Source organism: Erpetoichthys calabaricus, chromosome 1 (genome assembly GCF_900747795.2).
Source record: "Erpetoichthys calabaricus chromosome 1, fErpCal1.3, whole genome shotgun sequence".
NCBI classification, from domain to species: Eukaryota; Metazoa; Chordata; class Cladistia; order Polypteriformes; family Polypteridae; genus Erpetoichthys; species Erpetoichthys calabaricus.
Genome location: NC_041394.2, coordinates 156,609,786 through 156,635,767, shown reverse-complemented (window position 1 = coordinate 156,635,767; position 25,982 = coordinate 156,609,786). Strand labels below are relative to the sequence as shown.

Sequence of the window (25,982 nt, the reverse complement as noted above, 5' to 3'; positions counted from 1 at the left end):
TTCCTGTGTGCTGCTGATTGGCTCAGTGACGGAGTGTTGCATTAACCAGGAAGTCTCATCTCACTCATTCATCATTAATGTGCTAATGCTTCAGGGGCCGTGTCCAAGCACCAACAGAAGATGCAAATGATTGCAGAAAAGGTAAAAGTTTTGGATATGTTGAAGGAAGGGAACAGCTACACCGCTGCAGGACATATATACTTTTCCTCCTTTTTAAATAAAAAGAATCGAAGATCTACGGCCGCAGTGTCCTTTAACCAGGGTGCAAAACGAGTTGCAAGTGAACGTGATAAGGCAGTAGTCTGGATGGAATCTGCTTTAGGAATCTTTGCAACAAGGTCGACGACGTCATGACCGCCTACAAGCTGCTACGTGTACTTCGCTATACAGTAAGTGTAAACTTATCTACCGATTTCATATTGCTTAGCAGTTCTCCCTGTTTTTAATAGAGTAAATGGTGGGTTGTAAACAATACAGGGAGGGTTTAAAAACGACCAAATACACGTTAATTAAATAAATATAGTGTCCCTACTTCGCGGAAATTCAGTTATCCCGCGATAAGTGAGGGATTACTGTGTGTGTGTGTGTATATATATATATATATATATATATATATATATATATATATATATATATATATATATATATATGCACATACAGTAATCCCTCCTCCATCGCGGGGGTTGCATTCCAGAGCCACCCGCGAAATAAGAAAATCTGCGAAGTAGAAACCATATGTTTATATGGTTATTTTTATATATTTTAAGCCCTTATAAACTCTCCCACACTATTATAAACATTTCACGCACAATTATACAGCATAAACCCTTTGTATTCTCTTAGATATTAGGTAAGATTCGTTGAAATTATGTATGTAAACACAGTTTACATACAGTAAAACCTAAATATTATTTTAAAGATATCGAGCGTCTACGATATCACATATGTTACAGCCATTACGACAGACAGGCCACCAGCAATAAATACGTACAATGCAAGAAAAATTGTATACAGTAAAATGTGTGTACAGTGACACTAAACTATGTACATGTAATAAGTACTGTACGTAAATAATTAATTATGGTTACTCACCAACAATGACACGACGACTTGTTCGATAACGATGAGTTTAATTTTACTGCACAACAAAGGATAGCATTACAGCTCTTCTAAAGGAGCCTCTTCAGGCGACTGTTTAGCACCGCCGTTGTTCTTCTTCCATCACTCTTCAATCCATATCCCTAAAGCAGATTCCATCCAGACTACTGCCTTAAAACGTCCATTTGCAACTCATTTTGCGCCCTGGTTAAAAGACACTGCAGCCGTAGATCTTGTATGCTTTTCCTCCTTTTTAAATAAAAAGAATCGTGGACTCATTTATGCTGTAATGGTGTCTTGCAGCGGTGTAGCTGTTTGCTTCCTTCAACATATCCAAAACTTTTACCTTTTCTGCAATCATTTGCATCTTCTGTTGGCGCTTGTGCACGTTAATGCAAAATGAGTGAGATTAGACTTCCTGGTTAATGCAGCACTCCGTCGCTGAGCCAATCAGCAGCACACAGGAACTTAACCGCGTGCTCTGATTGGGTAGCTTCTCAGCCATCTGCCAATAGCGTCCCTTGTTTCAATTCAAATGCGTCCCTTGTTTGAATTCAAATGGGCAAATCAACTGAGGAAGCACACGTACTGTAGACCGCAGACATCCGCGAAGCAGTGAAAAATCCGCGATATACTGTATATTCACATATGCTTACATTTAAAATCCGCGATGGAGTGAAGCCGCGAAAGACGAAGCGCGATATAGCGAGGGATCACTGTGTGTGTGTGTGTGTATATATATATATATATATATATATATATATATATATATATATATATATATAAAAATGCTTTTCCACAGGCTCAACAACTCATTCTACCTTTTCCACTGCAGAATTTCCTCCTGGGACATAGGGGCATAGAACATAAAATGTCCTTGCATGGTTTGTAACATAAACCACAACTGTACTTATTAGTGGAGGACGAATTCTTAACAACTCCACTTACAAAACCTCTTTTTTTCAGTTTTTGCTCTATCCATTCATCCCTAATCCATCCTAGGGGTGGGCAAAAGTAGGTTTACAGCGGAGAACCTGAAATGCAGAATTTATTCTTATTAATCTTTTCCCATAAGAACTGCAAACCTCTGTATAATACTTAATTTTATGTGTGCTTACTGTCAAAGCTGTTTCTTCCCTTCAGCCTTAAGATCATTCTTAAATGGCAATTAATAAATTGTCAAAATTCTAAACTCCCATTACACTAGGCAATTGTATCCAGATTGTACATGGATAGGCTGTAAACATATTACCTTTACACTAGAAAATGTTTTTTTTCCTTAGGCACAAAGAGATAAATCAGATTACATTTTTCTTGGTAAAATGTAAACTAGCAATCTCATGATCTCCCCTATTATAGGCATATCATTTTTGTACACTTTGCTTTTTCTGTAGACCTTCCTCAAAACAATGTGTGTCCTATTAAGTAAAGAGCAGCAGAATATTTAATATATATATATATATATATATATATATATATAAAATATTATATGTCTGTCTGTGGCATTCGTAGTCTGAATTACAATCTGATTGTATGGGTTGTTACCTACCAGGTAACGCTTGTGGTTAGTCAGCAAGTCGGCTAACATCCACCACAGTGCCCTCTTTCAGTTGCGAGAAGCAGATCATTGAGTGGTTGAAAATAGTTTTATTGTCACATAATGCAAAGAGTACGCGACTCATGTTTCACCCTAATTCTGGGCTCATCAGATTGTGATTCAGACTACGAATGCCATGAATGTAATTACCCCGATCTACATGCTGTCAAATGAATGAACCACACGCCGTGGCGCAACGTTAGGGGCTTCGCCTCTAGCACTGAGCATCCGAGGTTCGATTCCTGAGAGAGGGTGCAGTGAGTGTGTACGCCTGATGAGCCCAGAATTAGGGCGAAACACGTGTCTCGTACTGACATGCGAACAACTTGCTTTATGACCAAAATTTGTTTTGCGTTACGACCTGAATGCGGTCACGTGTATCCGCTTGTGCGATTGTAAACAAACAGCCGAGAGCGTTTGTAAGCGTCAGTCGGAGCCCAGATACATATGTTTCTGGATGTAACTTTGGTCAGTGCAGTGATTTATAGAATTTATTTCGATAATTGCTAAGGAAGGAAGAGAAGGTAAAGAAAGCGATCACAATCAAAACAAAGAAGGAAATTGTGTGGAAATATGAGTGGCGTTCGTGTGACCGATCTCGCTAATATGTACAGCATGTCGAAATCCACCATCTTGACAATTTTACAAAGAAAAGATTTGTATAAGGAAACTCCTTCCAAACAATAACCACCTTCCATTTCATTCTCCTCCTCCTTCCTTCCTGCAAGCCAAAGATGTCAACTTAAATGGTGAGTACAGTATGAAATTGTTGTTTCTGGTAGGCTAGGCACTTTTTATAACTTTTTGGTTAGTACATTAGAAAAATTATTGGTGTTTTTGGTAAATTATGCACATTATACAACCCTTTTCTATTAAAAAAAAGTTAAGTGTTGCTGTGGGCGGCTTGGAACACATTAAGGGCATTTCCATTATTTCTTATGGGGAAAAATAGTCTTGACTTAAAACCAACTTGAGTTACAACCAGCCCTCGTGAACGAATTGAGTTCGTAAGTCAAGGATCCACTGTGTGTGTGTGTGTGTGTGTATATAATAATATACACACACACATGCACAGTGCCTCCGGAAAGTATTCACAGCGCATCACTTTTTCCACATTTTGTTATGTTACAGCCTTATTCCAAAATGGATTAAATTCATTTTTTTCCTCTGAATTCTGCACACAACACCCCATAATGACAACGTGAAAAAAGTTTACTTGAGGTTTTTGCAAATTTATTAAAAATAAAAAAACTGAGAAATCACATGTACACAAGTATTCACAGCCTTTGCTCAATACTTTGTCGATGCACCTTTGGCAGCAATTACAGCCTCAAGTCTTCTTGAATATGATGTCACAAGCTTGGCACACCTATCCGTGGCCAGTTTCACCCATTCCTCATTGCAGCACCTTTCAAGCTCCATCAGGTTGGATGGGAAGCGTCGGTGCACAGCCATTTTAAGATCTCTCCAGAGATGTTCAATCGGATTCAAGTCTGGGCTCTGGCTGGGCCACTCAAGGACATTCACAGAGTTGTCCTGAAGCCACTCCTTTGATATCTTGGCTGTGTGCTTAGGGTCGTTGTCCTACTGAAAAATGAACTGTCGCCCCAGTCTGAGGTCAAGAGCACTCTGGAGCAGGTTTTCATCCAGGATGTCTCTGTACATTGCTGCAGTCATCTTTCTCTTTATCCTGACTAGTCTCCCAGTCCCTGCCCATGAAAAACATCCCCACAACATGCTGCTGCCACCACCATGCTTCACTGTAGGGATGGTATAGACCTGGTGATGAGTGGTGCCTGGTTTTCTCCAAACGTGATGCCTGGCATTCACACCAAAGAGTTCAATCTTTGTCTCATCAAACCAGAGAATTTTCTTTCTCATGGTCTGAGAGTCCTTCAGGTGCCTTTTGGCAAACTCCAGGCAGGCTACCATGTGCCTTTTACAAAGGAGTGGCTTCCATCTGGCCACTGTACCATACAGGCCTGATTGGTGGATTGCTGCAGAGATGGTTGGCCTTCTGGAAGGTTCTCCTCTCTCCACAGAGGACCTCTGGAGCTCTGACAGAGTGACCATTGGGTTCTTGGGTCACCTCCCTGACTAAGGCCCTTCTCCCCCGATCGCTCAGTTTAGATGGCCGGCCAGCTCTAGGAAGAGTCCTGGTGGTTTCGAACTTCTTCCACTTACAGATGATGGACGCCACTGTGCTCATTGGGACCTTCAAAGCAGCAGAAATTTTTCTGTAACCTTCCCCGGATTTGTGCCTCAAGACAATCCTGTCTCAGAGGTCTACAGACAATTCTTTTGACTTCATGCTTGGTTTGTGCTCTGACATGAACTGTCAACTGTGGGACCTTATATAGAAAGGTGTGTGCCTTTCCAAATCCTGTCCAATCAACTGAATTTATCACAGGTTGACTCCAATTAAGCTGCAGAAACATCTCAGGGATGATCAGGGGAAACAGGATGCACCTGAACTCAATTTTGAGCTTCATGGCAAAGGCTGTGAATACTTATGTACATGTGCTTTCTCAGTTTTTTTTATTTTTAATAAATTTGCAAAAATCTCAAACATTTTTCATGTTGTCATTATGGGGTGTTGTGTGTAGAATTCTGATGGAAAAAATGAACTTAATCCATTTTGGAATAAGGCTGTAACAACAAAATGTGGAAAAAGTGAGGCGAAGCCCCTAACGTTGCGCCACGGCGTGTGGTTCGTTCATTTGACAGCATGTAGATCGGGGTAATTACATTCACGGCATTCATAGTCTGAATCACAGTCTGATTGTATTGGTGGTTACTTACCAGGTAACGATTGTGGTTGGTCAGCAAGTCGGCCTCTAGCGCTGACATCCGAGGTTCGATTCCCGAAAGTGGAGTGCAGCGAGTGTGTACGCCTGATGTGCCCAGAATTAGAGCAAAACACGTGTCGCTTACTCTTTGCATTATTTGATAGTAAACTATTTCAACCATTCTATGATCTGCTTCTCGCAACTGAAAGAGGGCACCATGGTGGATGTTAGCCGACTTGCTGACCAACCACAAGCGTTACCTGGTAGGTAACCACCCATACAATCAGATTGTGATTCAGAGTACGAATGCCGTGAATGTAATATTAATATATATATATATATATATATAATAATATATTTGCAGCTGGAGATCCACAAAGGGAGAAAATGAATCACGTATCAAAAGTAGTTTTTTTTTTTTTATTCCTGAGCTTTCAACCCCTGTCAGGGGCCTTCACCACTCTAGCCAAAGTTGCAGGTGTGCTGTGGACAATTTAGATATGTGAACAAAATCCAGAGTGGTCAGAAAATCCTACTTGGATCATTCAATGATTTTTACTGCTGACCTGTCTCCACATGGACAGTCTTGCATCTTACTGTATTTGCTAAAGAGTGCAGCCTCTTGGGCTGCTGAGAAAAAAGATTTTGAAAATATATACCTGTCAAAAAGCATTTCACTTAACTTAATGAAGTCAGTTTTGCCTTCCACAGTGCTAGTAATTAATTAAAACAGCCCTCAGGGTGCCCACAAAGAGGGATGCCAGGTTAATCTAGATTGATTTAGGGACCTCTGTTTCGCTTCCTAGCAAATTTGGCAGAAATTTGACATTTGTACAATTAATGAATAGGGATCATAAATCGTACAATAAACACTTCCGCTTTTCTCCGTTGTGATCCAAATGCAGCTATTGTATCATTCAATGTTTGGGTCATTTCTAATGCAAGGATAATAGAAGATGGATATACTGTGTGCAAGCAGAATGACTGTATTAATAATCCTACTGTTGCAATGTCCCAAATATTATGGTGCCCTGAAATGGGGGTACTAGACATAAGAAGTGTTGTAAAATACACGTTATGACCAAAATATATGCTAATACCTTTAAAGTTTGCAATGTGCACTTAAATCATGTCTGAATTGTTCAATTTTTTTTTTTTTTTAAACATTATAGAGGGCACTGTGTGTGTGTGTATATGTGCGAGTGTGTGTATATCAGCAAAAAACATTAATAAATACCACAAACATACAATTAGGAAAGCGTAGTTGAAAATGCACATAACTTATGAATGCTGATGTTTTACTTTTTTTAGAGATTAGGATGGATACATTCTTTAGCTGCTTATGAAGCTTCTGTTTACCTGCACCATGGTTTTCATTTACACTGGCTTAATCCTTTCCCACCAGTTTTTGCACATTCTTACTGGATTTAAAAAGTAATTTAACAGGTAAAACTTTACCCTTTTAGGTACAGTTACACCAATACCATAATACATTACCTGGCTTTGTCATAACTACCAAGTTACAATTAATAGTTGTTGGAATCAAAGTAGTGTACCTGTACTTGCAGGTCTGGTGTAAGCAATGCTTTATTCTGTTCCTGGTCGGCTTTCTCCAGACACACAGAAGAATCTTCACTATGCTGTCTTTATTTGTTATAGCAGCTCACTTCTATACAATTTGGATGTCCTTTTGATAATTCAGAATAATTAAAGGTTAATTAAAAGACACATTGAAATGACTATCGCAGGTCCACAAAGTTGAATACAAATTGTTTTAGTTTTAAATATTTTTTTTCTTTCATAAACTATAAAACATAATCAGTATATTTCCATTGCATCACATTTAAGTACAAAATTGATATTTCATCAACATTTAAGTTACACAATTTTTCCATATATATGATGTTTCTAAGCAATTAAAGTTTAAATATTCAGTTAATCTCATTTTTAAACGTATGTAAACAACAATACACATTAATTGACTTGCAAATAACTTGTGTAGATTTGTCACTTTTTTTTTTTTTTTTGGATCTAGATTTGTTTGGTGGCCTGTTTGTGCACTTTTTACCTGGTAGGTCTGTAGTTGTATCATAAATGTTGTAAGTTTTCTTGGATAAAGGTGTCAGCCAAATACAGTGGTACCTCTTGTCACAACCATAATTCGTTCCAAAACTCTGGTCGTGACCCAATTTGGTCGCGACCCGAATGTAATTTCTCCATAAGATTGTATGTAAATACAATTAATCCGTTCCAGACTGTACGAACTATATGTAAATATGTATACATATTTTAAGCACAAAAATAATTATACCATAGAATGCACAGTGTAATAGTAAACTAAATGTAAAAACATTGAATAACACTGAAAACTTCGAACAACAGAGAAAACTAACATTGTAAGAGTTCGTGCTAGACCCTTACGGACCGCTAGCTGTAAACTTTTTTTTTTTTTTTTTTTATGAGTTTTAAGTACAGGGAAAAAAAATTAAATGCCACTTCTCTTGCGAAACTTTTCAAACCATCCTCTACTCACTTTAAATTCCTCACCTTCACCACTCGAAGAAGGATTTTTTTTTCAGCAAATCGCCTTGAATCTTCCTGGCTTTCTCGCATATGATCACCTCGCTTACGATATCCCCTTCAAGTTGCTTCTTATTCAACCACACTAGCAACAGTTTTTCCACCTCTTCCAGCACTGCTTGTTTAACATTGTAACTCCTTTTGCAACATCAGCTGCTTTGTTAGGCCCTGTATACGCGAACAAAAGAAAATGGCAAACGGAGAATGGGAAATCATTGGCGCGTAGGGAAACTGGCCGCCAGTGTTTTTGTTTGCTACTTGAGCATGTGGTCGTGAACAGATGTAAAATTTTGGCAAACTTTTTGATCATAACGCGATTTGTATGTGTTCAGAAACGTTCGTGACCAGAGGTTCTACTGTAATTGTAAATGATATTCAGCATTTACCACTCCCAGGATTTTCAGTGCAAATCCAAAAAGTGAAATCTGAGACTTTATTGTAACCCAATTTCTTAAACATAAGTAATAAATTGTTTAATATTTTCTTTATAATTTGCATCTTTGTTGCATTAAAACTTAAATTACTTTTTTGAATGATACCAAGTTTATTTGTTCATTGCATAATTAAATCAGTAGTTTGTTTTCTAGTATCTGGGCCAGCAAAAACACACTTGGAAATATTTGGCACACTATCATGATACCAAAATTTCAAACTTGATGTAGTACTCAATTTTGAAATTCAATACCCAATACTGTATATAATGCAACTGAAACATATTTAAATTGCAATTCTGTATGTATTACAGAGTTAATTATGTATCTTTAATGTGTGGATATTCTTTGTGTACTGGAACAGGTCGATATCATGCGAGTTTCCATATTAAATATATAATTATACGTGAATTGGCCACAATATTAAAACCACTGACAGATGAATTGAATAACAATATGTTACAATGTTACTTGTTAAGGGGTAGGATATATGAGGCAGCAAGTGAACAGTTGGTTCTTAAAGGATGATGTATTGGAAGCAGAAAACTGGGCAAGTTCAAGAATCTGAGCAACTTTAACAAGGGCCTCCTTGTGTTGGCTAGATGGCTGGATCAGAGTATTTCCAAAATTTCAGGTCTTATGGAATGTTCCCTCTATGTAGAGGTTAGTACCTACGAAAAGTGGTCAGAGGAAGAACTGGTTAACCAGTGACAGGCTCATGGGCACCCAAGGTTCACTGGTACATTAGCCTTGGGCACTGATAACCCTATTTTTAGGTTGTGGCTGATTGATGTATATCTTTGTGTTATGGGGTAAATTTATGCTGAGCAATACCTATTTCTCTGTTGGTGAGGAGACCATTTTTCAGTGTATTGTTTTTATACAGCAGTAGAGTTGATCTTTTATTTAATAAACCTTTATTTGAAACATGCAAACCAGAGGAGTATGTTAGATGTTGCCTTTTATTTTAGCAGAAATAAACCAAAAAACTTGGATATTATTTCCAGTATAAATTACACGAACTTAATTTGAAAATAAAAATTAAGGAAAGACACTTTTGTTTGTTCACCTTTCTCATGTATAACATTAGGACTTAGTCTCATACTGACCATCTGTTATGAAAGTAAAGTCTTTCTCTCACTCTGTTAATTTTATAATCTCACTATGCATTTGATACCCTGAAGCCCAAAATTTTTATTTATCCAAATATTTATTTATTTGGAAATTTCACCTGGATTTCCCTGTTTTATCTGCAGGATTACACTTACCTTCCTAAAGCTGACATTTTTGCACTTGGTTTGACAATTGTTCTAGCGGGTGGAGCAAAATCGCTACCAAAGAATGGTGAAGAATGGCACCACCTGCGTAAGGGAAACCTTCCTTCAATTCCACAGGATATTTCCTTGGATTTCCTTAACCTGTTAAAGGTAATTGATTTCAACTTTTAAAGCTAGTATTGTGTGGTATAGCTGTACATTTATTTCAAATATAGTAAGAAACTATCACAGTTGTGGTATATGTAACAGTATTATCTGTGTGCATATACTTTTCGCTGAATCCATGTTTAGATACTTGGGTTGGCCTAGGTCAGGGGCGTCCGAACTTTTCACTGAGGGCCACATACAGAAAAATATATGAAGGGCTGGGCCACCCACTAGAGGTGAGGTATACTGCCTAACCTTCAGTGTATTAAGTTAGTAAAATCAATCAAGTGTAGGTAAAAATATGCTTCATAATTGAATATGCTTAAAAGAAAAAACAGCATCACAGCTTTCCATTAATGGGTTTCAATTATTGTATTACAAAAAGAGTTGGTAGCTTATTTTCATAAGTATCCTCAGATTGTTTCTTAGTCAGGATATTGATCCCCCTTCACAGCCCTGTTTAAAGGGGGAAAGGGATGGGTATATTTCAACCTTGTTATGCAAATAAGTTATTGAAGTTGTTAACATAGCAACTAATGCTTGTTAGAAAATGTTACTAACTTTATATTGGCTGAATTAAGTAATATGGCTTATTAACACATGAATACTGTGTAATATATTTTTTACTTGCCTATAATGGGAACAATGATGCACTCTGTGGGAACAGTGATGCTGAGATTTGGACTGAAGAATGGGTTACAGGTCAGGAGTAAGTTGGGTGATTGAAATGCGAAGGACAGCACAGAGATGGCTGTCATTCATTTTGGTTCTCAATCTGCTTTTGTTCAGATTTAACAGAGAACGTTTGCTCACATATGTATGTTGAGCTGAACAGACTGATCATTTTTTTTGCATGGCATCTCAACAGAGGAAACTTGGCCTTTTCCACGCTCTGTTAGAAGTCAGATAGGGAGAGACGTTGATGTTGATTCTTCAGAGAATCACACTGCATTTCAATAAGTTCTAATTGCAGACGGTCTTCCACTTCTGCATCCATCAGGAAGGGAATCGAGAACATCTTGAATTCTTTCTCAATGAGAGAAAAATCTTGGAAGCACTGACTGAATTCTGTCATGAGTGATGTGATCACAGACACATTTCCCCTTTTTAGCTTAAAGCTTGGCCTCTGGAAAAGCACATATGATTTTGGGCAGTGTGGGGAAGTGTACAACATTAAAGTTATGTAGTTGTAACTTAGGGACAGAACTTCACACAAAATGCTTTCATTTGCACATAAAGTTGTGGCACAAGCTGGACTTTACCTTGTAGGCTCTCTTCAGTGTGTTCAGATGTTCAATAAGATCAACTAAAAAAGCTGGGTTTGCCAACCATAGAGGGTCAGTCCTTCTCTTTCAAAAACTGGTTGATTTCTGATGGCAGGGAATAAAACTGCTGAAGCACAGAGCTGCGGCTTAGCCAGCGCACATCAGAATGGCAGAGGAGGTCCCTGTATTCAGCATCGACATCAGATAGGAAAGCTTGAAATTCTCTGTTAGAGCTCTTGTGCTCAAATTATGTTGACAGTTTTTCCAACAGTGTTCATCACATCACCAAGCTGAACTGTCTTGGCACATCGGGCTTTTTGGTGGATGATTCAGTGCATTTTAACAGCCTCACTTCCACACTCTTGCATCTTGGTGCACACCATAGATGCCATTCCTTTGTGCTCGCCTGACATTGCTAGAGCCCCATCTGTTGTAACTCCACATAGCTTGTCCCATTTAAGCCCCATTTTGTCAAGTGCATCTGACACAGCTTCAAAAATGTCCTCTCTTTAGATTCCGAAGATCAATTAACTCCTCTGTAATGTAAAAGTTATCGTCAACTCCCTGCAAAAAAATGAACAGCCGTATGGTGTCTCTGGCATCTGTGCTCTCATCACATGCAATCAAGTAAAAATTAAAAAGCACAAGCTTTACCTAACACTTAATGTTTTACAGTAACTGACAAATCTTCAATTTGCCACACAACTGTTTCTGGACAGCTAATGTTGTTTGAATTCCTGCATTTTTTTCTGGGCACATTATTCCTCCGACTTCAGTGAGGCACTGTTTTATGAAATCACTATCTGAGAATGGTTCCTGTGTCAGGCAATGAGTTGTGCTACCTCGCAACTGGCTAATGTGGCATTTTCTTGTGTTTTGTCAGCATGGAAAAAATACCTTTGTTGAGCTAGCAGACTAACTGCCATTTGCTTAACTTTGTGTTCTCGCTTAGTACCAGTGTAGGTCAGGTGTTTGATTTCGTAGTGTCATCTCACATTATACTCTCGTCACTGCAATAGTTTCATTGCAAATCAAAAAGACACACTTCCCTTCCGCTTCTAGGCAGAAATATTCATTTTCCCACCATGTCTGAAATTTTCTGCACTCGCTATTTTGCGCTTCTTTGGTTCTACCATGTTTGGTCACCTGTAGCAGATTTTTCCTTTGGTTGCACTTGTTTTGTGAAGACTTTGACTTGATCAAGACATCTCTTCTGGCAGTACTTCCAAGTGTGGCAGAAGTGCATGCTGCAGTTCAGGGCCCTGGAATTGTCCAGGCGCCGCCCTGATGCAATCCAGGGGATTTGCCCTTTTGTGTTCCGGTAGAGGTATTGCTCCGAATATATTCTCTCCCCCAGTCCTTCCATTACAGGGGCATCCCAGCCGGGCAAGGGTCCTAGCCGTCCGCCACACTGCACGATAATAAAATTAGGACTGATCAAGAAATAAACATATTTCACATGTCTTCTATGACACAAACTTTGAAGATGTGTACTATATAGACTATACCATAAAAAAGAAACTAAATTGTCAAATCAAAAATAAGTATTCCTTCTGTTCCTTTTGTTGCTTTTTGTTGTTTATTGAAAATTGAGTACTATTTATTTATTTTAAAATGGTTGCGGATGGTCTTGTGGAGGCCTGCAACACATCAAATCTTGACATTGGGATGAGTAAGAGATAAATGCTTGGCTTCTAGGAGTTCAGAACTAGACAGATGTAAAACATTATTTACATTAATGTCCTGTTTTCTTGTTTTTACTGTATTTTGATGGTTTAACAAGTGCAGGATTTTCACACATCACAAATTCACAAAGAACACCTTCCCAAAGCTTGTTTGTTAAACTGACACAAACTAGTTGAAACCTTATTGTGATTCTGTAAAGTGTTACAAAATACCATCCAGTAGCATTATCCCCCTCCAATGTAGAACTAGGCATTGCACATGTCTTTAATTACTGCACAGTTCAGTAATATTTAATAGCCCCTGAACGTCTATTATTGGCGCTCATTTAATTACAATTTTCACAAAAATCATAATTGAATTAATGTTCATATTGTATAGTTTGGGTTTTCAAATTAAGTCCTAGGGCCTCTTGAGTGCAAGTTTGCATACCAACCAATTTCTTCTTTAAGTTGTCTCCTTCATTAATTAAGTATGCTGTCATTGGCAGGTTTCCATGTTTTTAATGTGTTGCTACAGAAACTACAAATTCTTTATGCCACATGATTACTGGATGAAGCAAACATTTACATGTGTAAGACGGGGATAAATGCAGTATTTTTAATGTATTTTATGTTTTGTACTTTTAATTTTCAGGTTATTTAAACCATTGTTTCCTTGTATTACAAGTGTGTTAGATTCAGTGTTAAAACACTGAAATAGCTGCTGTCTTTGTAGTCCTTAGTTTCTTTTGCACCTCTGTCCACTCTGATTGATTGTCGGTATTAAGATATTAAGAGACCAAACTCCATAGTAAAAGGGTATAAAAAGGAAAATGGAAACTTTTTTTTTTTTTTTTTTTTTTTTTTTTTTTAAAGCTGTAGCACCAAAAAAATATTCATTATAAATCTGTCTGCAATATTCTTCTGAGTGCAAATAATGAGAAAGAAACAAGGTAAGCTAACTAAACAATGAGATCAATTCAGGGGGCAAATAAAAGACTTAACACTAGAATTACCAGAGCCTACGAAAAAACTCGTAGATCAAGCCCACCTTAAAACCCATCGCACCTTTCTGTCAGCGTCTTTTGTCCTGTAAATGTGCCGATAAAGACAAGCAGCAAGCAGCCTGCTATTCCATCCCCACACCGCTGCAGAACGTGCACAAAGTTCTCCGAGCTCTTGCCTCGATTATCTGGGAGTGAAGTGCTGGAGTTTTAGAGTGGAAATAATAGATCATTATTTGGAACACATGCATTTCATGTGTGTTCCGTCTATATAAGGTCCCACAGTTGACAGTTCATGTCAGAGCACAAACCAAGCATGAAGTCAAAGGAATTGTCTGTAGACCTCCGAGACAGGATTGGCTCGAGGCACAAATCTGGGGAAGGTTACAGAAAAATTTCTGCTGCTTTGAAGGTCCCAATGAGCACAGTGGCTTCCATCATCTGTAAGTGGAAGAAGTTTGAAACCACCAGGACTCTTCCTAGAGCTGGCTGGCCATCTAAACTGAGCGATCGGGGGAGAAGGGCCTTAGTCAGCGAGGTGACCAAGAACCCAATGGTCACTCTGTCAGAGCTCCAGAGGTCCTATTTGGAGAGAGGAGAACCTTCCAGAAGAACAACCATCTCTGCAGCAATCCACCAATCAGGCGTGTATGGTAGAGTGGCCAGACGGAAGCCACTCCTTAGTAAAAGGCACATGGCAGCCCACCTGGAGTTTGCCAAAAGGCACCTGAGACAAAGATTGAACTCTTTGGTGTGAATGCAAGGCGTCACGTTTGGAGGAAACCAGGCACTGCTCATCACCTGGCCAATACCATCCCTACAGTGAAGCATGAGCCCAGACTTGAATCCGATTGAACATCTCTGGAGTGATCTTAAAATGGCTGTGCACTGACGCTTCCCATCCAACCTGATGGAGCTTGAGAGGTGCTGCAAAGAGGAATGGGCGAAACTGGCCAAGGATAGGTGTGCCAAGCTTGTGGCATCATATTCAAAAAGACTTGAGGTTATAATTGCTGCCAAAGGTGCATCGACAAAGTATTGAGCAAAGGCTGTGAATACTTATGTACATGTGATTTCTCAGTTTTTTTATTTTTAATAAATTTGCAAAAACCTAAAGTAAACTTTTTTCATGTTGTCATTATGGGATGTTGTGTGTAGAATTCTGAGGAATTCCATTTTGGAATAAGGCTATAACAAAATGTGGAAAAAGTGATGCGCTGTGAATACTTTACGGATGCACTGTATACATTGCAATTCAGTTGAACATTCATTGGTTGTTATCTCTCGTGCATACAGAGCCCACCTCTTGCAACAAGTTGGACTTAGCTGCTGGTTATGTCACACTGGCTAAAAGGCAGTCACAGGAGCATACCACTGACTGACTCCGATTTTAAGATTATATAAATGAAGTTTACCATTGGAAATTGTTGTAAATGTTTCGTAATGCGACATTGTTTTTATCTAAACTAACAGCAACTTCCAACTGGATGAATAACAACCTTTCTTTGTAATTTCCAAGTCCTAGATACAAATTAGTGTGTTAAGCATCTTCCCAGTTTTGGAGTATACCTTACAGGGTTATTTTTAGTTTGACGTTTATTTAAATAAAACAAATCTGTACTTTGCTTTTTTGTTTTTTTAAAATAAGTTGCTTTTCATATGTTTTATATTTATTTTTTTATTTGGAAAAAAAAAAAAAACATGAACTTTAGTGATGTTCTCTCGTTGTGTTTGAAATCTACTGGTTGTTGTTTAATCTCAGTATAGTTGAGCTTTATACTGTACATTTCAAATTTGCTACTTGTGTAGTGTACTAGCTTTGAGGAATAGCCAGTTAGCTGAACTTCATGTAAATCTTTGTAAGCTGGGTGGTAGTTTTCATATTGAAGATTTTCTGAAACACAAGTTATGAAACTGCAAAATTAAATATTTAGAGCTATTTAAAAAAAAATTTTTAATTACAAGTCATTTCCTTAAAAGAGGGTACATCAGGGTACTAAGAAAATTAATACATAATAAAGTGTTGGATGTAAAAGATAAACATATACAGTAGCTTTACTCAATATGACTATTCTTGCTCTTTAAGTTAGCACAAATGTGATTGGTAAATGAAAAGTAGACCAATATAATAATAAAGATATAATGAACACTGCTTTTAAAAAAATTTTTAAACACTAGAATTGAAAAGTTTGAAATTTGCTTGCTTGTGGTGTATCTTATCAGAAAAACAAACCTAGAACACTAGTTTAATCTAGACGAGCATAGAAATTATATTCATCATTTTCAGCTGATATAACTTAATTTAAATCTTCGTGTCTTGTTTTAGTGTAGCACTATCTACACTAATACTGGGCATAGCTTGTTCAGGTAATTGATTTTACCACATTGCTTTCAGATGATGATTCATCCTGATCCAGCTCTTCGTCCTTCTGCATCTGGACTATGTAAACATCCAGTTTTAAAGAAAGGTGTTGGAAAGACTGCAGCCCAGCTCCTTAAAGAACTCAATGTGGAGAAATTCAGGACTGCCATGTTAGAAAAGTAAGTATCTTTCCTTATTTTTTGATATTTAAAACGGTTACATTAATTATTGAAGAATGCAGATTTTTGGCAAATTTACACATGTATCAAAAGAAAAGTACACAAGTATGAATGCAAAAAAATTAGAGATTTGAAGCCACTTTTATACTCCGTCTAAAATTTATAGTGAGCTATTCTGCCATGTACTGCTATAATAGTAATTTTCCAAATTCAAGCAAAACTCCTTTGTGAAGTCAGTAAAATACATTTTCTTTCACTGTAGACAGCGCATCTTGGCAAGTAGTTTGGATTATAACACTTAAAATGTTGAACAGATGTAACTTGCTTAACTAATGTACATTTTCAGAGAGAAAGATCTCGGAAGCTCAGCAGTCAGAATGGATTGGTTACACGTCTGTGTTTTGATTAATAAATGGATTAGTGGGGCTGTATCCAGCTGTGGTGCCAGCTCCCTGAGAGTTCACTTCTGTTTAGATATAGTGGTAGAAATGTTTTCCAAAGCAATGCAGATTTCTTACCCAAAAGGACTTGATGTTTGGTTTTAATCTTGCTAAGCATTTCAGCACAGCTGGAAGAAGTGCATGGATAACTTAGTCATTTTTTTCTTTTCATTTACTTATTTATTTGGCCAATACTCAAAAGTTGCAAGTGGAATATTTTCCTTTCAAGTCACTTAATTCCTTTTTTAATTAACAGGTTTCCAGCCACTCCCAAGACTTGCCCACAATTTTATAGCTCTCAAAGTCTATTATCTTGAATATATTCAATTGGGTAAATGTCCACTACCATGCATATGCTGTTTTTCTTTATAAAAGTAGGTGTCCTTAGACTTAAAAGCCTTTCCCAGGTAAGTCTTTTAGGTGGCTGCTAAGAAGTTAGTTTTAACCATTAAACTTGATTTTTTCTGAAGCTTTTTGATTCTGAGAAATGTCCAACTGTTTGGTGATTGTGGTTTATATTGTAACAAGCCAAGTATATTTTGTTTAAAAATTATGGTTACTGATCAGAGATGCATATGCAAATTACCGCACTGGTTTTGGATGGTGGATAAAATGTTTACTTTGGGACTTCTCATATATCATTCCTCGCGAGTTGACTGGTTCCTGGCTTAGTTGGGCAAAGAGCCACCGTTCTGCTGTCTTATTTGGTTTTTTTTATTATTCTTCCAGCACAGTAAAGGCTGTTCCTTCATATGTTAATCTGATTTAATTACAGAAGTAAAGGCACTTTTTCCAACCACTGGTAATTTTCATATTCGTCAAACTGATTTTTTTTTTTTTTTTTATCCTTGGCCCCAGAAAACAAATTTAAAGTAAAATTGGGCATTACATCTACAGCTCCACTTTGTAATATGCTGAAAAGTCTCCATCTCAAGTATACTATGTACATTTGTAGTCAACACACTAATAAAGACCTAGCATCTTGGAAGCTGAAAAGAATGTTAAATGTGCTTTATTTTACATAGCATCATTTTATATAATATGCCATCACAAGACATATTACAAAAGCAAACCAGGGTAATATTGTGGCAGCCTTTTCAGCAGCTCCGTGTATCAGTATGCTGCTGCTGAAGAATGTGAATTTCCCATTGGGATTAATAAAGTATCTATCTATCTATCTATCTATCTATCTATCTATCTATCTATCTATCTATCTATCTATCTATCTATCTATCTATCTATCTATCTATCTATCTATCTATCTATCTATCTATCTATCTATCTATCTATCTATCTATCTATCTATCTATCTATCTATCTATCTATCTATCTATCTATCTATCTATCTATCTATCTATCTATCTATCTATCTATCTATCTATCTATCTATCTATCTATCGTAAATAGCTTATTTCAATAAAATGGTACAATTATATATGAATTATCAAACTGAATAGGAAGTGTGGTATAGATGAGCAACCTGATATAAAATATGATAGTATCAGGATAAATAATGTTGTCACAGATAAACAGAAGTAGAATATTTTTTTTCTGCTAGAAAAAACACACCTCTTTTGCAGTTCGTTTTCCTCTGCCGTAATTGTCCATTGAGGGAGCTTCCAGATTTTTCTATAAACAATTTAAAATTACACAATTTTGGTATGGTATGCTTGTATCCCTTTTCTCTGTTTACTAGAAACACTATTACAAAACTGAATGCTCATATTTTAAATATTACTCCTTTAATTTTAACTCTTTGTGATTAAAAAAGAAAAACATTAGCATCCATTGCCCATCAGCAAATGTTTAGTTTTACCATCTTTGCATGGGGCAAATATTCAAACATGTATTTTCAACTTGGTAGTGTCATGTTGTGCTTTTGTGGTCAAATGAAAATATAAAATAATACCATTTAGCTTTTTCAGCTTTTCCTAAAATAAGAGTTTAGTTTTGGAGAAAAAAATCACCCATTATATAGTAATTTTAGACTTTGGCCATGGAAACTTTATTGTAATAATTTGTTTTATGAGTGGACTGAATTAATGTTAGGTGAAAAAACTTTTACAAACGATGATTCGAAATGTTTATAAATTAACACATAATCAATCACAATTGATGTCTCGTCATTCTTTGTGTACAGTGTATCCGGAAAGTATTCACAGCGCATCACTTTTTCCACATTTTGTTATGTTTCAGCCTTATTCCAAAATGGATTAAAATTCATTTTTTTCCTCAGAATTCTACACACAACACCCCATAATGACAACATGAAAAAGTTTACTTGAGGTTTTTGCAAATTTATTAAAAATAAAAAAATTGAGAGAGCACATGTACATAAGTATTCACAGCCTTTGCCATGAAGCTCAAAATTGAGCTCAGGTGCATCCTGTTTCCCCTGATCATCCTTGAGATGTTTCTGCAGCTTAATTGGAGTCCACCTGTGGTAAATTCAGATGATTGGACATGATTTGGAAAGGCACACACCTGTCTATATAAGGTCCCACAGTTGACAGTTCATGTCAGAGAACAAACCAAGCATGAAGTCAAAGGAATTGTCTGTAGACCTCCGAGACAGGATTGTGTCGAGGCACAAATCTGGGGAAGGTTACAGAAAAATTTCTGCTGCTTTGAAGGTCCCAATGAGCACGTTGGCCTCCATCATCCGTAAGTGGAAGAAGTTCGCAACCACCAGGACTCTTCCTAGAGCTGGTCGGCGATCTAAACTGAGCGATCGGGGGAGAAGGGCCTTAGTCAGGGAGGTGACCAAGAACCCGATGGTCACTCTGTCAGAGTTCCAGAGGTGCTCTATGGAGAGAGGAGAACCTTCCAGAAGGACAACCATCTCTGCAGCAATCCACCAATCAGGCCTGTATGGTAGAGTGGCCAGACGGGAGCCACTCCTTAGTAAAAGGCACATGGCAGCCTGCCTGGAGTTTGCCAAAATGCGCCTGAAGGACTCTCAGACCATGAGAAAGAAAATTCTCTGGTCTGATGAGACAAAGATTGAACTCTTTGGTGTGAATGCCAGGCGTCACATTTGGAGGAAACCAGGCACCGCTCATCACCAGGCCAATACCATCCCTGCAGTGAAGCATGGTGGTGGCAACATCATGCTGTGGGGATGTTTTTCAGCGGCAGGAACTGGGAGACTAGTCAGGATAAAGGGAAAGATGACTGCAGCAATGTACAGAGACATCCTGGATGAAAACCTGCTCCAGAGCGCTCTTGACCTCAGATTGGGACGATGGTTCATCTTTCAGCAGGATAACGACCCTAAGCACACAGCCAAGATATCAAAGGAGTGGCTTCAGGACAACTCTGTGAATGTCCTTGAGTGGCCCAGCCAGAGCCCAGACTTGAATCAGATTGAACATCTCTGGAGAGATCTTAAAATGGCTGTGCACCGACGCTTCCCATCCAACCTGATGGAGCTTAAGAGGTGCTGCAAAGAGGAATGGGCGAAACTGGTCAAGGATAGGTGTGCCAAGCTTGTGGCATCATATTCAAAAAGACTTGAGGCTGTAATTGCTGCCAAAGGTGCATCGACAAAGTATTGAGCAAAGGCTGTGAATACTTATGTACATGTGATTTCTCAGTTTTTTTATTTTTAATAAATTTGCAAAAACCTCAAGTAAACATTTTTTCACGTTGTCATTATGGGGTGTTGTGTGTAGAATTCTGAGGAAAAAAATGAATTTAATCCATTTTGGAATAAAGCTGTAACATAACAAAATGTGATAAAAGTGATGCGCTGTGAATACTTTACGGATGCACTGTATATACTGTAAATACCATGGTTTAATGGTTGACTCTTGTCTCACCTTTGGCAGCCACCAGAGCATATGAGCTAGATTGTTGCAAATGAATTCATAATAGTGGCACGGTCTAATGGTGAGCAGATGTAGTGAAAAAGCTTTCTGAATGAGACACTGGCCGTAGTGTAACTGATCATCTGTGTGCGTCAGAACCTGGACTGCCAGTGAGCTGTCATTTTTTTGGATGTGGTGCCTGAGTGATTTTGTGCTTAATTGTTCTTTTCCATTATATGTGTTTTGTGTCTGTTTCAAGCAGTCCTTTCAAAACATTTTTTATGGTCTTGAGACCATAAGAGTGAGTGCAGAAGAGTGCACACCTTTATGCTTTCCTTTGTTCAAATCTTATGCTGCTGTTTAGGAGAACAGCATCTTTCTTTCTTAACAAAATTAGAGGTTTAATTTTAAAACAAAAAAAGAAACAAGAAACAAAAAAAGAGATGAAGAACCTAGCTGTACTTTTTAGAAATGGCAGAATCTCACAAAAAACTCACCCTACTCCCCCAAAAATGACATTGATATGATTCTACAATGTGTGTAATCTGAAGATGCAGATCAATATCTGAATATTCAGGGCTTAGACCAGGGGTAGTCAACCTTTTTATACCTACTGCCCACTTTTGTATCTTTGTTATTAGTAAAATTTTCTAACTGCCCACCGGTTCCACAGTAATGGTGATTTATAAAGTAGGGAAGTAACTTTACTTTATAAAATTTATAAAGCAGAGTTACAGCAAGTTAAAGCATATAATAATAATTACTTACCAAGTACTTTATGTCGGATTTTCGCTAAGTTTGGCAGAATAAATCTTTATAAAACAACTTACTATAGTTAAATCTATCTTTTTATTTATACTTTGCATACATAGAAATTACATTAGTTAATTGAATTATTAGTGGGATCCCTGAGGCTGATGCTGGGAAACTAAATATTGAATATCCGGTTCAATTTTTGTGAGGAACAAACGAAGGTCTCCCCTTTCGGAAATATTCAGGCGGTTTCTTTCTTTGGTCATAATATGATTAACAGCACTAAATCCTGATTCCACAAGATATGAGGTAGGGAAAGGTATCAATAAACTGAATACCATTTTCCACATATTTGGATATAAGACCGGCATTTTTTTATTTTGCCATTGGTTTTCATATCCACCACTGTTGAATTAATGTTTACTTTCTTCATCATATCTAATTTCTAACGGTTCTTCTTGGCAAGTTGTATCAGCCTCTTCAATATTTGCGGTAAAAGGATTTTTCATCCAGTCATATACCTTCAATTTCAAAATATCTTAATCGTTTTTCCATGTCCAATTTTAAGTTCGTTGAGGTGGCTACTGAGTCTGTCAATATCCTCAGGAGTTACATCATCTTTTATAGATGATAATTGAGGAAACTGAAGAAATTCTCTCCAATAGATTATGACGAAGTAGTTCAAGTTTGTCAATAAATAATAGCACAATACTTTGGCAACCTATAAGAGTTTTATTAACTCCTTGAAGCTGCAAATTGACATCGTTAAATCTCTTGAAAATATCTGCCAAGTAAAAGGTATCATTCTTTACTGTTTTTAACTGTTGACACAGATTGGTCTCATTATTACTTTCAAAAAATTGTATGACACTATCATATAATGCTACAAATCTAGCCAAAGATGTACCCTTTGACAGCCACCAAACTTTTGTGTGCAAAAGTAACTTAATAAAGCCTTCATTATTGTCCTGGCAAAGCTGCCGAAACATTCTATCATTCTTTGCATTGGATTTGATCTTGTTTACGGCTCGAATTATTATAGTTAATGATGAATGGAGACTTGTACTTAGATGTTTTCCTACAAGATGTCGTCTGTGCACCACACAATGAATACATAAAACATTTGGCACTTCCTGCTTCAAATAAGCAACAAATCCACGATAGCGACCTACCATTGATGGTGCTCCATCAGTAGCGCATGCAACAATATTATTCAAAGGAATGTTATTTTTTGTAAAGTATGTTCTCACAGTATTAAATATAGATAATCCTTTTGTATCTGTGATGAGATTTATTGCGAATAGCATTTCTTCTCGTAATCGTTTTCATCAAAATAGCGTACATATGCCATCAATAAAGCATCATTATCTGCAATGGTAGATTCGTCCAATTGCATGGAAAATGAAGAGTTTTGGAGAATACTTAAGTTTGTTTTCAACATTAACTGCCATTTCATCAATTCGCCACTTTACTGTGCTATCGCTTAGGGGCAACGTTTTTAAAATTTGAGGTATATCCTGATGCATTACTGTTGAGAAATTCTTTTATAGAGGGTATTATTACAGTTTCTCCAATATTATAGCTTTTACCACTTTTTGCAATTAATTGTGAAATGCGATGTGGCAGTTAATCCATCTTCGTTCGTTGTATGTTTCTTAAATGATGCAACGATAGTTGAACGATTTTGAAATTTTTTATATATTTCCTGAAAATATTCAATGGGCTTGTCCTTGTCATTTGGATGCTTTGTAGAAAGATGTTCTCGCAATCGACTTGGCTTCATTGGATAATGTTTTATGGCACAATAAACACATTGGATGTTGTTTATTTGCAACAGATTCTATGAAACCCATCTTCAGATACTCTGGCGAATAGCCGCGTGTGTATTTCTTTTTTTGAGACATGGGCTCACGATATTTCACAATATTTTGTTTGAAGCTGTAAGCACGTGCTTGCACTCAGAAATCTAACTACGTACTGACTTTAGTTTCGATTACGTAACGATTTAGCTTCACTTACGTAACGTGATCAAAACTTATGCGCTTGAAGTCTGTTGCGTGGTCGCGACTTTTGGAAGGTTGCGTGCTTTTCTGATCCGGTATGTGAGACGTCCTCCTTGTCTCCTGGCGTTGGTCAGGCAGGATTAGGTGTTCCGGTCGCTGGACAGCACAGCGTACGTTGGATGTGGATGGTCGGTCAAGGCACTGGCTATCACGATCCCGCGAGGTTTTCGTCAGACCGTAATGTTGAAAGATATGTGGATCCAACAACAGCCATTGGGAGTCGGGATCGGGATGTAGTAATCGTAGCTTCTCGTACGTTGAAATGATGAATGTGTTGACAGAGTAACAAATGCTGGGTACCTCTAAGTTGAGGATTGCCGGACGTTACAAGTGTCATGGTTGAGCGAGAGTTTGTCGAGACGAGACTAAGTTAGTGAGTATCCATGGTTGTGCGTTTTATAAAATTTTATGTAGCGGGTGTTGGCCAATGGCATCACTTCTTTGCGATCGGGGCGAAGTAGCGAGACATCGGCTAGTTTTGGCAGTCCAAGGGGGGGTTCCTAGAATGTCACCCTATTACCCTAAAATCCGGGGATCGAGACGAAAATATGAGTTAATTGGCGTCTCCATTGTCCGGCAGTTTCTGTCATAGAAAGAAGCATCGAACCATGGAGTTCTTTGTCTACGGGGTAATAAAACGACGAACTGCTAGTTTTTGGGCGACAATAGTATGTAATCGCAGCGCCGTTTTGTTGCTCCGCTACCGCCCACCATCAAAGCTGGAACGCCCACTAGTGGGCAGTAGGGACCAGGTTGACTACCACTAGCTTAGACTTATTTTTTATTTTAGGAAAAGATTCACTTAATGTCTTTTTTTCTCTTGGGAAATGTAATAATTGTAAAAGAAAATGACTTAAAATGGTAAATATATATTTTATGCCAATGTTTTGGGATGTGTGTTTAATTTATGGTTTCCCCCCCCATTTTTTCCAGGGAGTTAAAAGAAGCTAAGCTTGCTGCCTTAAAATGCACAAAAGAATCGCAGAGGAGTCTTCCTGATGTTTGCCAACCACGTACAGGACGACGCCTCGTTGGAGGAAAGGTGGCCCGATCAATGAGTTTTAATGTGGGATACTGATATTTTTGAATTATTGCACTTACTTTGTATAACTTAACTTTGTATCCAGAGCATTGATCAAAATAAGCAAGTTTCAAGTCTTTTATGTTTACATGATCTGCGTTATTATTTAACTTGTTAGCAATATAAACATCTTGAAGTATTACCAGCACACAGTGAGAACAGAGTAAATAATTGAACGCGGTTTGTTTTAGCTGTTGTTGGTTTTAATTGTATTTTAAATAAAGTTTTAATTATATATTCAGCTTCTGAGTTTCTGTGTGGTGTTTCCTTTTCCACTACCAAACCAATGAGTCTGTTTGTGTGCATTTTTACATAGATTGTCTCCTTAAAATGTCAGCACTTGAAGAATGGTTTCACACCTTGAACCCTGCATTGAATGACCATACAACCACTGCATACAGTGATATTTATTTCCTGTATCTTTTGCACTGTGTACAGATATAAGTTCTGTGAAAGTAACTGAGAGAAGTGAGAGAAACCAATTACAATACGTAAATCCACTTTGAAAGCCTATGAGGACATTTGTTGTGTTTTGTTTTACATATTTTGACAGAATTTGTTTCTGTACTCAGGTGTTAGGTTTTTGGAATGCCTTGAAGTCTTGAAATGCTGTTATTTAAAAGTATAGTTGCCCTTAAGTAACTATAGTATGTATACTCAGACTGCAGGATATGACTTGAGACATGTTTTAAAATTGTGCAATGTCTATAGTGATTAGGATAGTGTATATCCATCAGAAATACCAATTGAAAAAATACAATTTCAATAAATTGGATTTTAATTGATGGCATTGCTCTTCAGCAAGCAGCTCTTTTTTCTGACTAATAAAGTTCCTTTATTTTTAGCACTGTGAAAACTGTCATTGGTTCTTAGCTGGCATGCTGCTGTCCTTAGCTGATGGGCTTATCTACACTCATAATGGATCCTACATCTGTGTATATTTAGGGGTTGGTATGGTGTATGAAATGGGGATTAATTACTCAGTTAATTATAATTTTTTGCCTTCCACAATGCTGGTAATTAATTAAAATGGTGGATGGCAAATTAATGAAGGTTTATAAGGGATATCTGTTTCACTTCACAGTCAGGACAGCAGAAATATGAAGAAATTTTGTACAATTTATGAAGGTTTGTAAACTGGCCAATGTCTACAATAAACACTTACTTTCTGTATAGTGATATGAACATGGTGATATACTTACTGAAGAATTAGACATGAATGACTTGTTGAAATAAAGAAAATACAATTTATAAGGATAATAGAAATAAAAAATTTTAGGAGTGAGCTATATGCATCATCTACGATAATTGTTGTTTTTTAATGATGTGTGAGCTGAAATTGAGTATGTCCCTCACTTTGCAGAAAACAATCCAAAACACGCCTTGAGAGTACATTCATTCACTGTCTGTAGTCTACTGCATGTGCACAAAGCAAGTGCATAG

General features: G+C 37.4%; 1 protein-coding gene across 1 annotated transcript in view; it reads left to right on the top strand.

Annotated features, from left to right (window-relative positions):
• Positions 1–24,780, top strand: part of wee2 (WEE2 oocyte meiosis inhibiting kinase) — a 112,703-nt gene extending 87,923 nt beyond the window's left edge. Inside the window, exons 10-12 of the mRNA XM_028807900.2 lie at positions 9,752–9,922; positions 16,248–16,393; positions 24,392–24,780. Coding sequence (XP_028663733.2) covers positions 9,752–9,922; positions 16,248–16,393; positions 24,392–24,536 — 462 coding nt within the window. The 3' untranslated portion in view covers positions 24,537–24,780. The remainder of the gene's footprint in view (positions 1–9,751; positions 9,923–16,247; positions 16,394–24,391) is intronic.
• Positions 24,781–25,982: the final 1,202 nt, after the last annotated feature.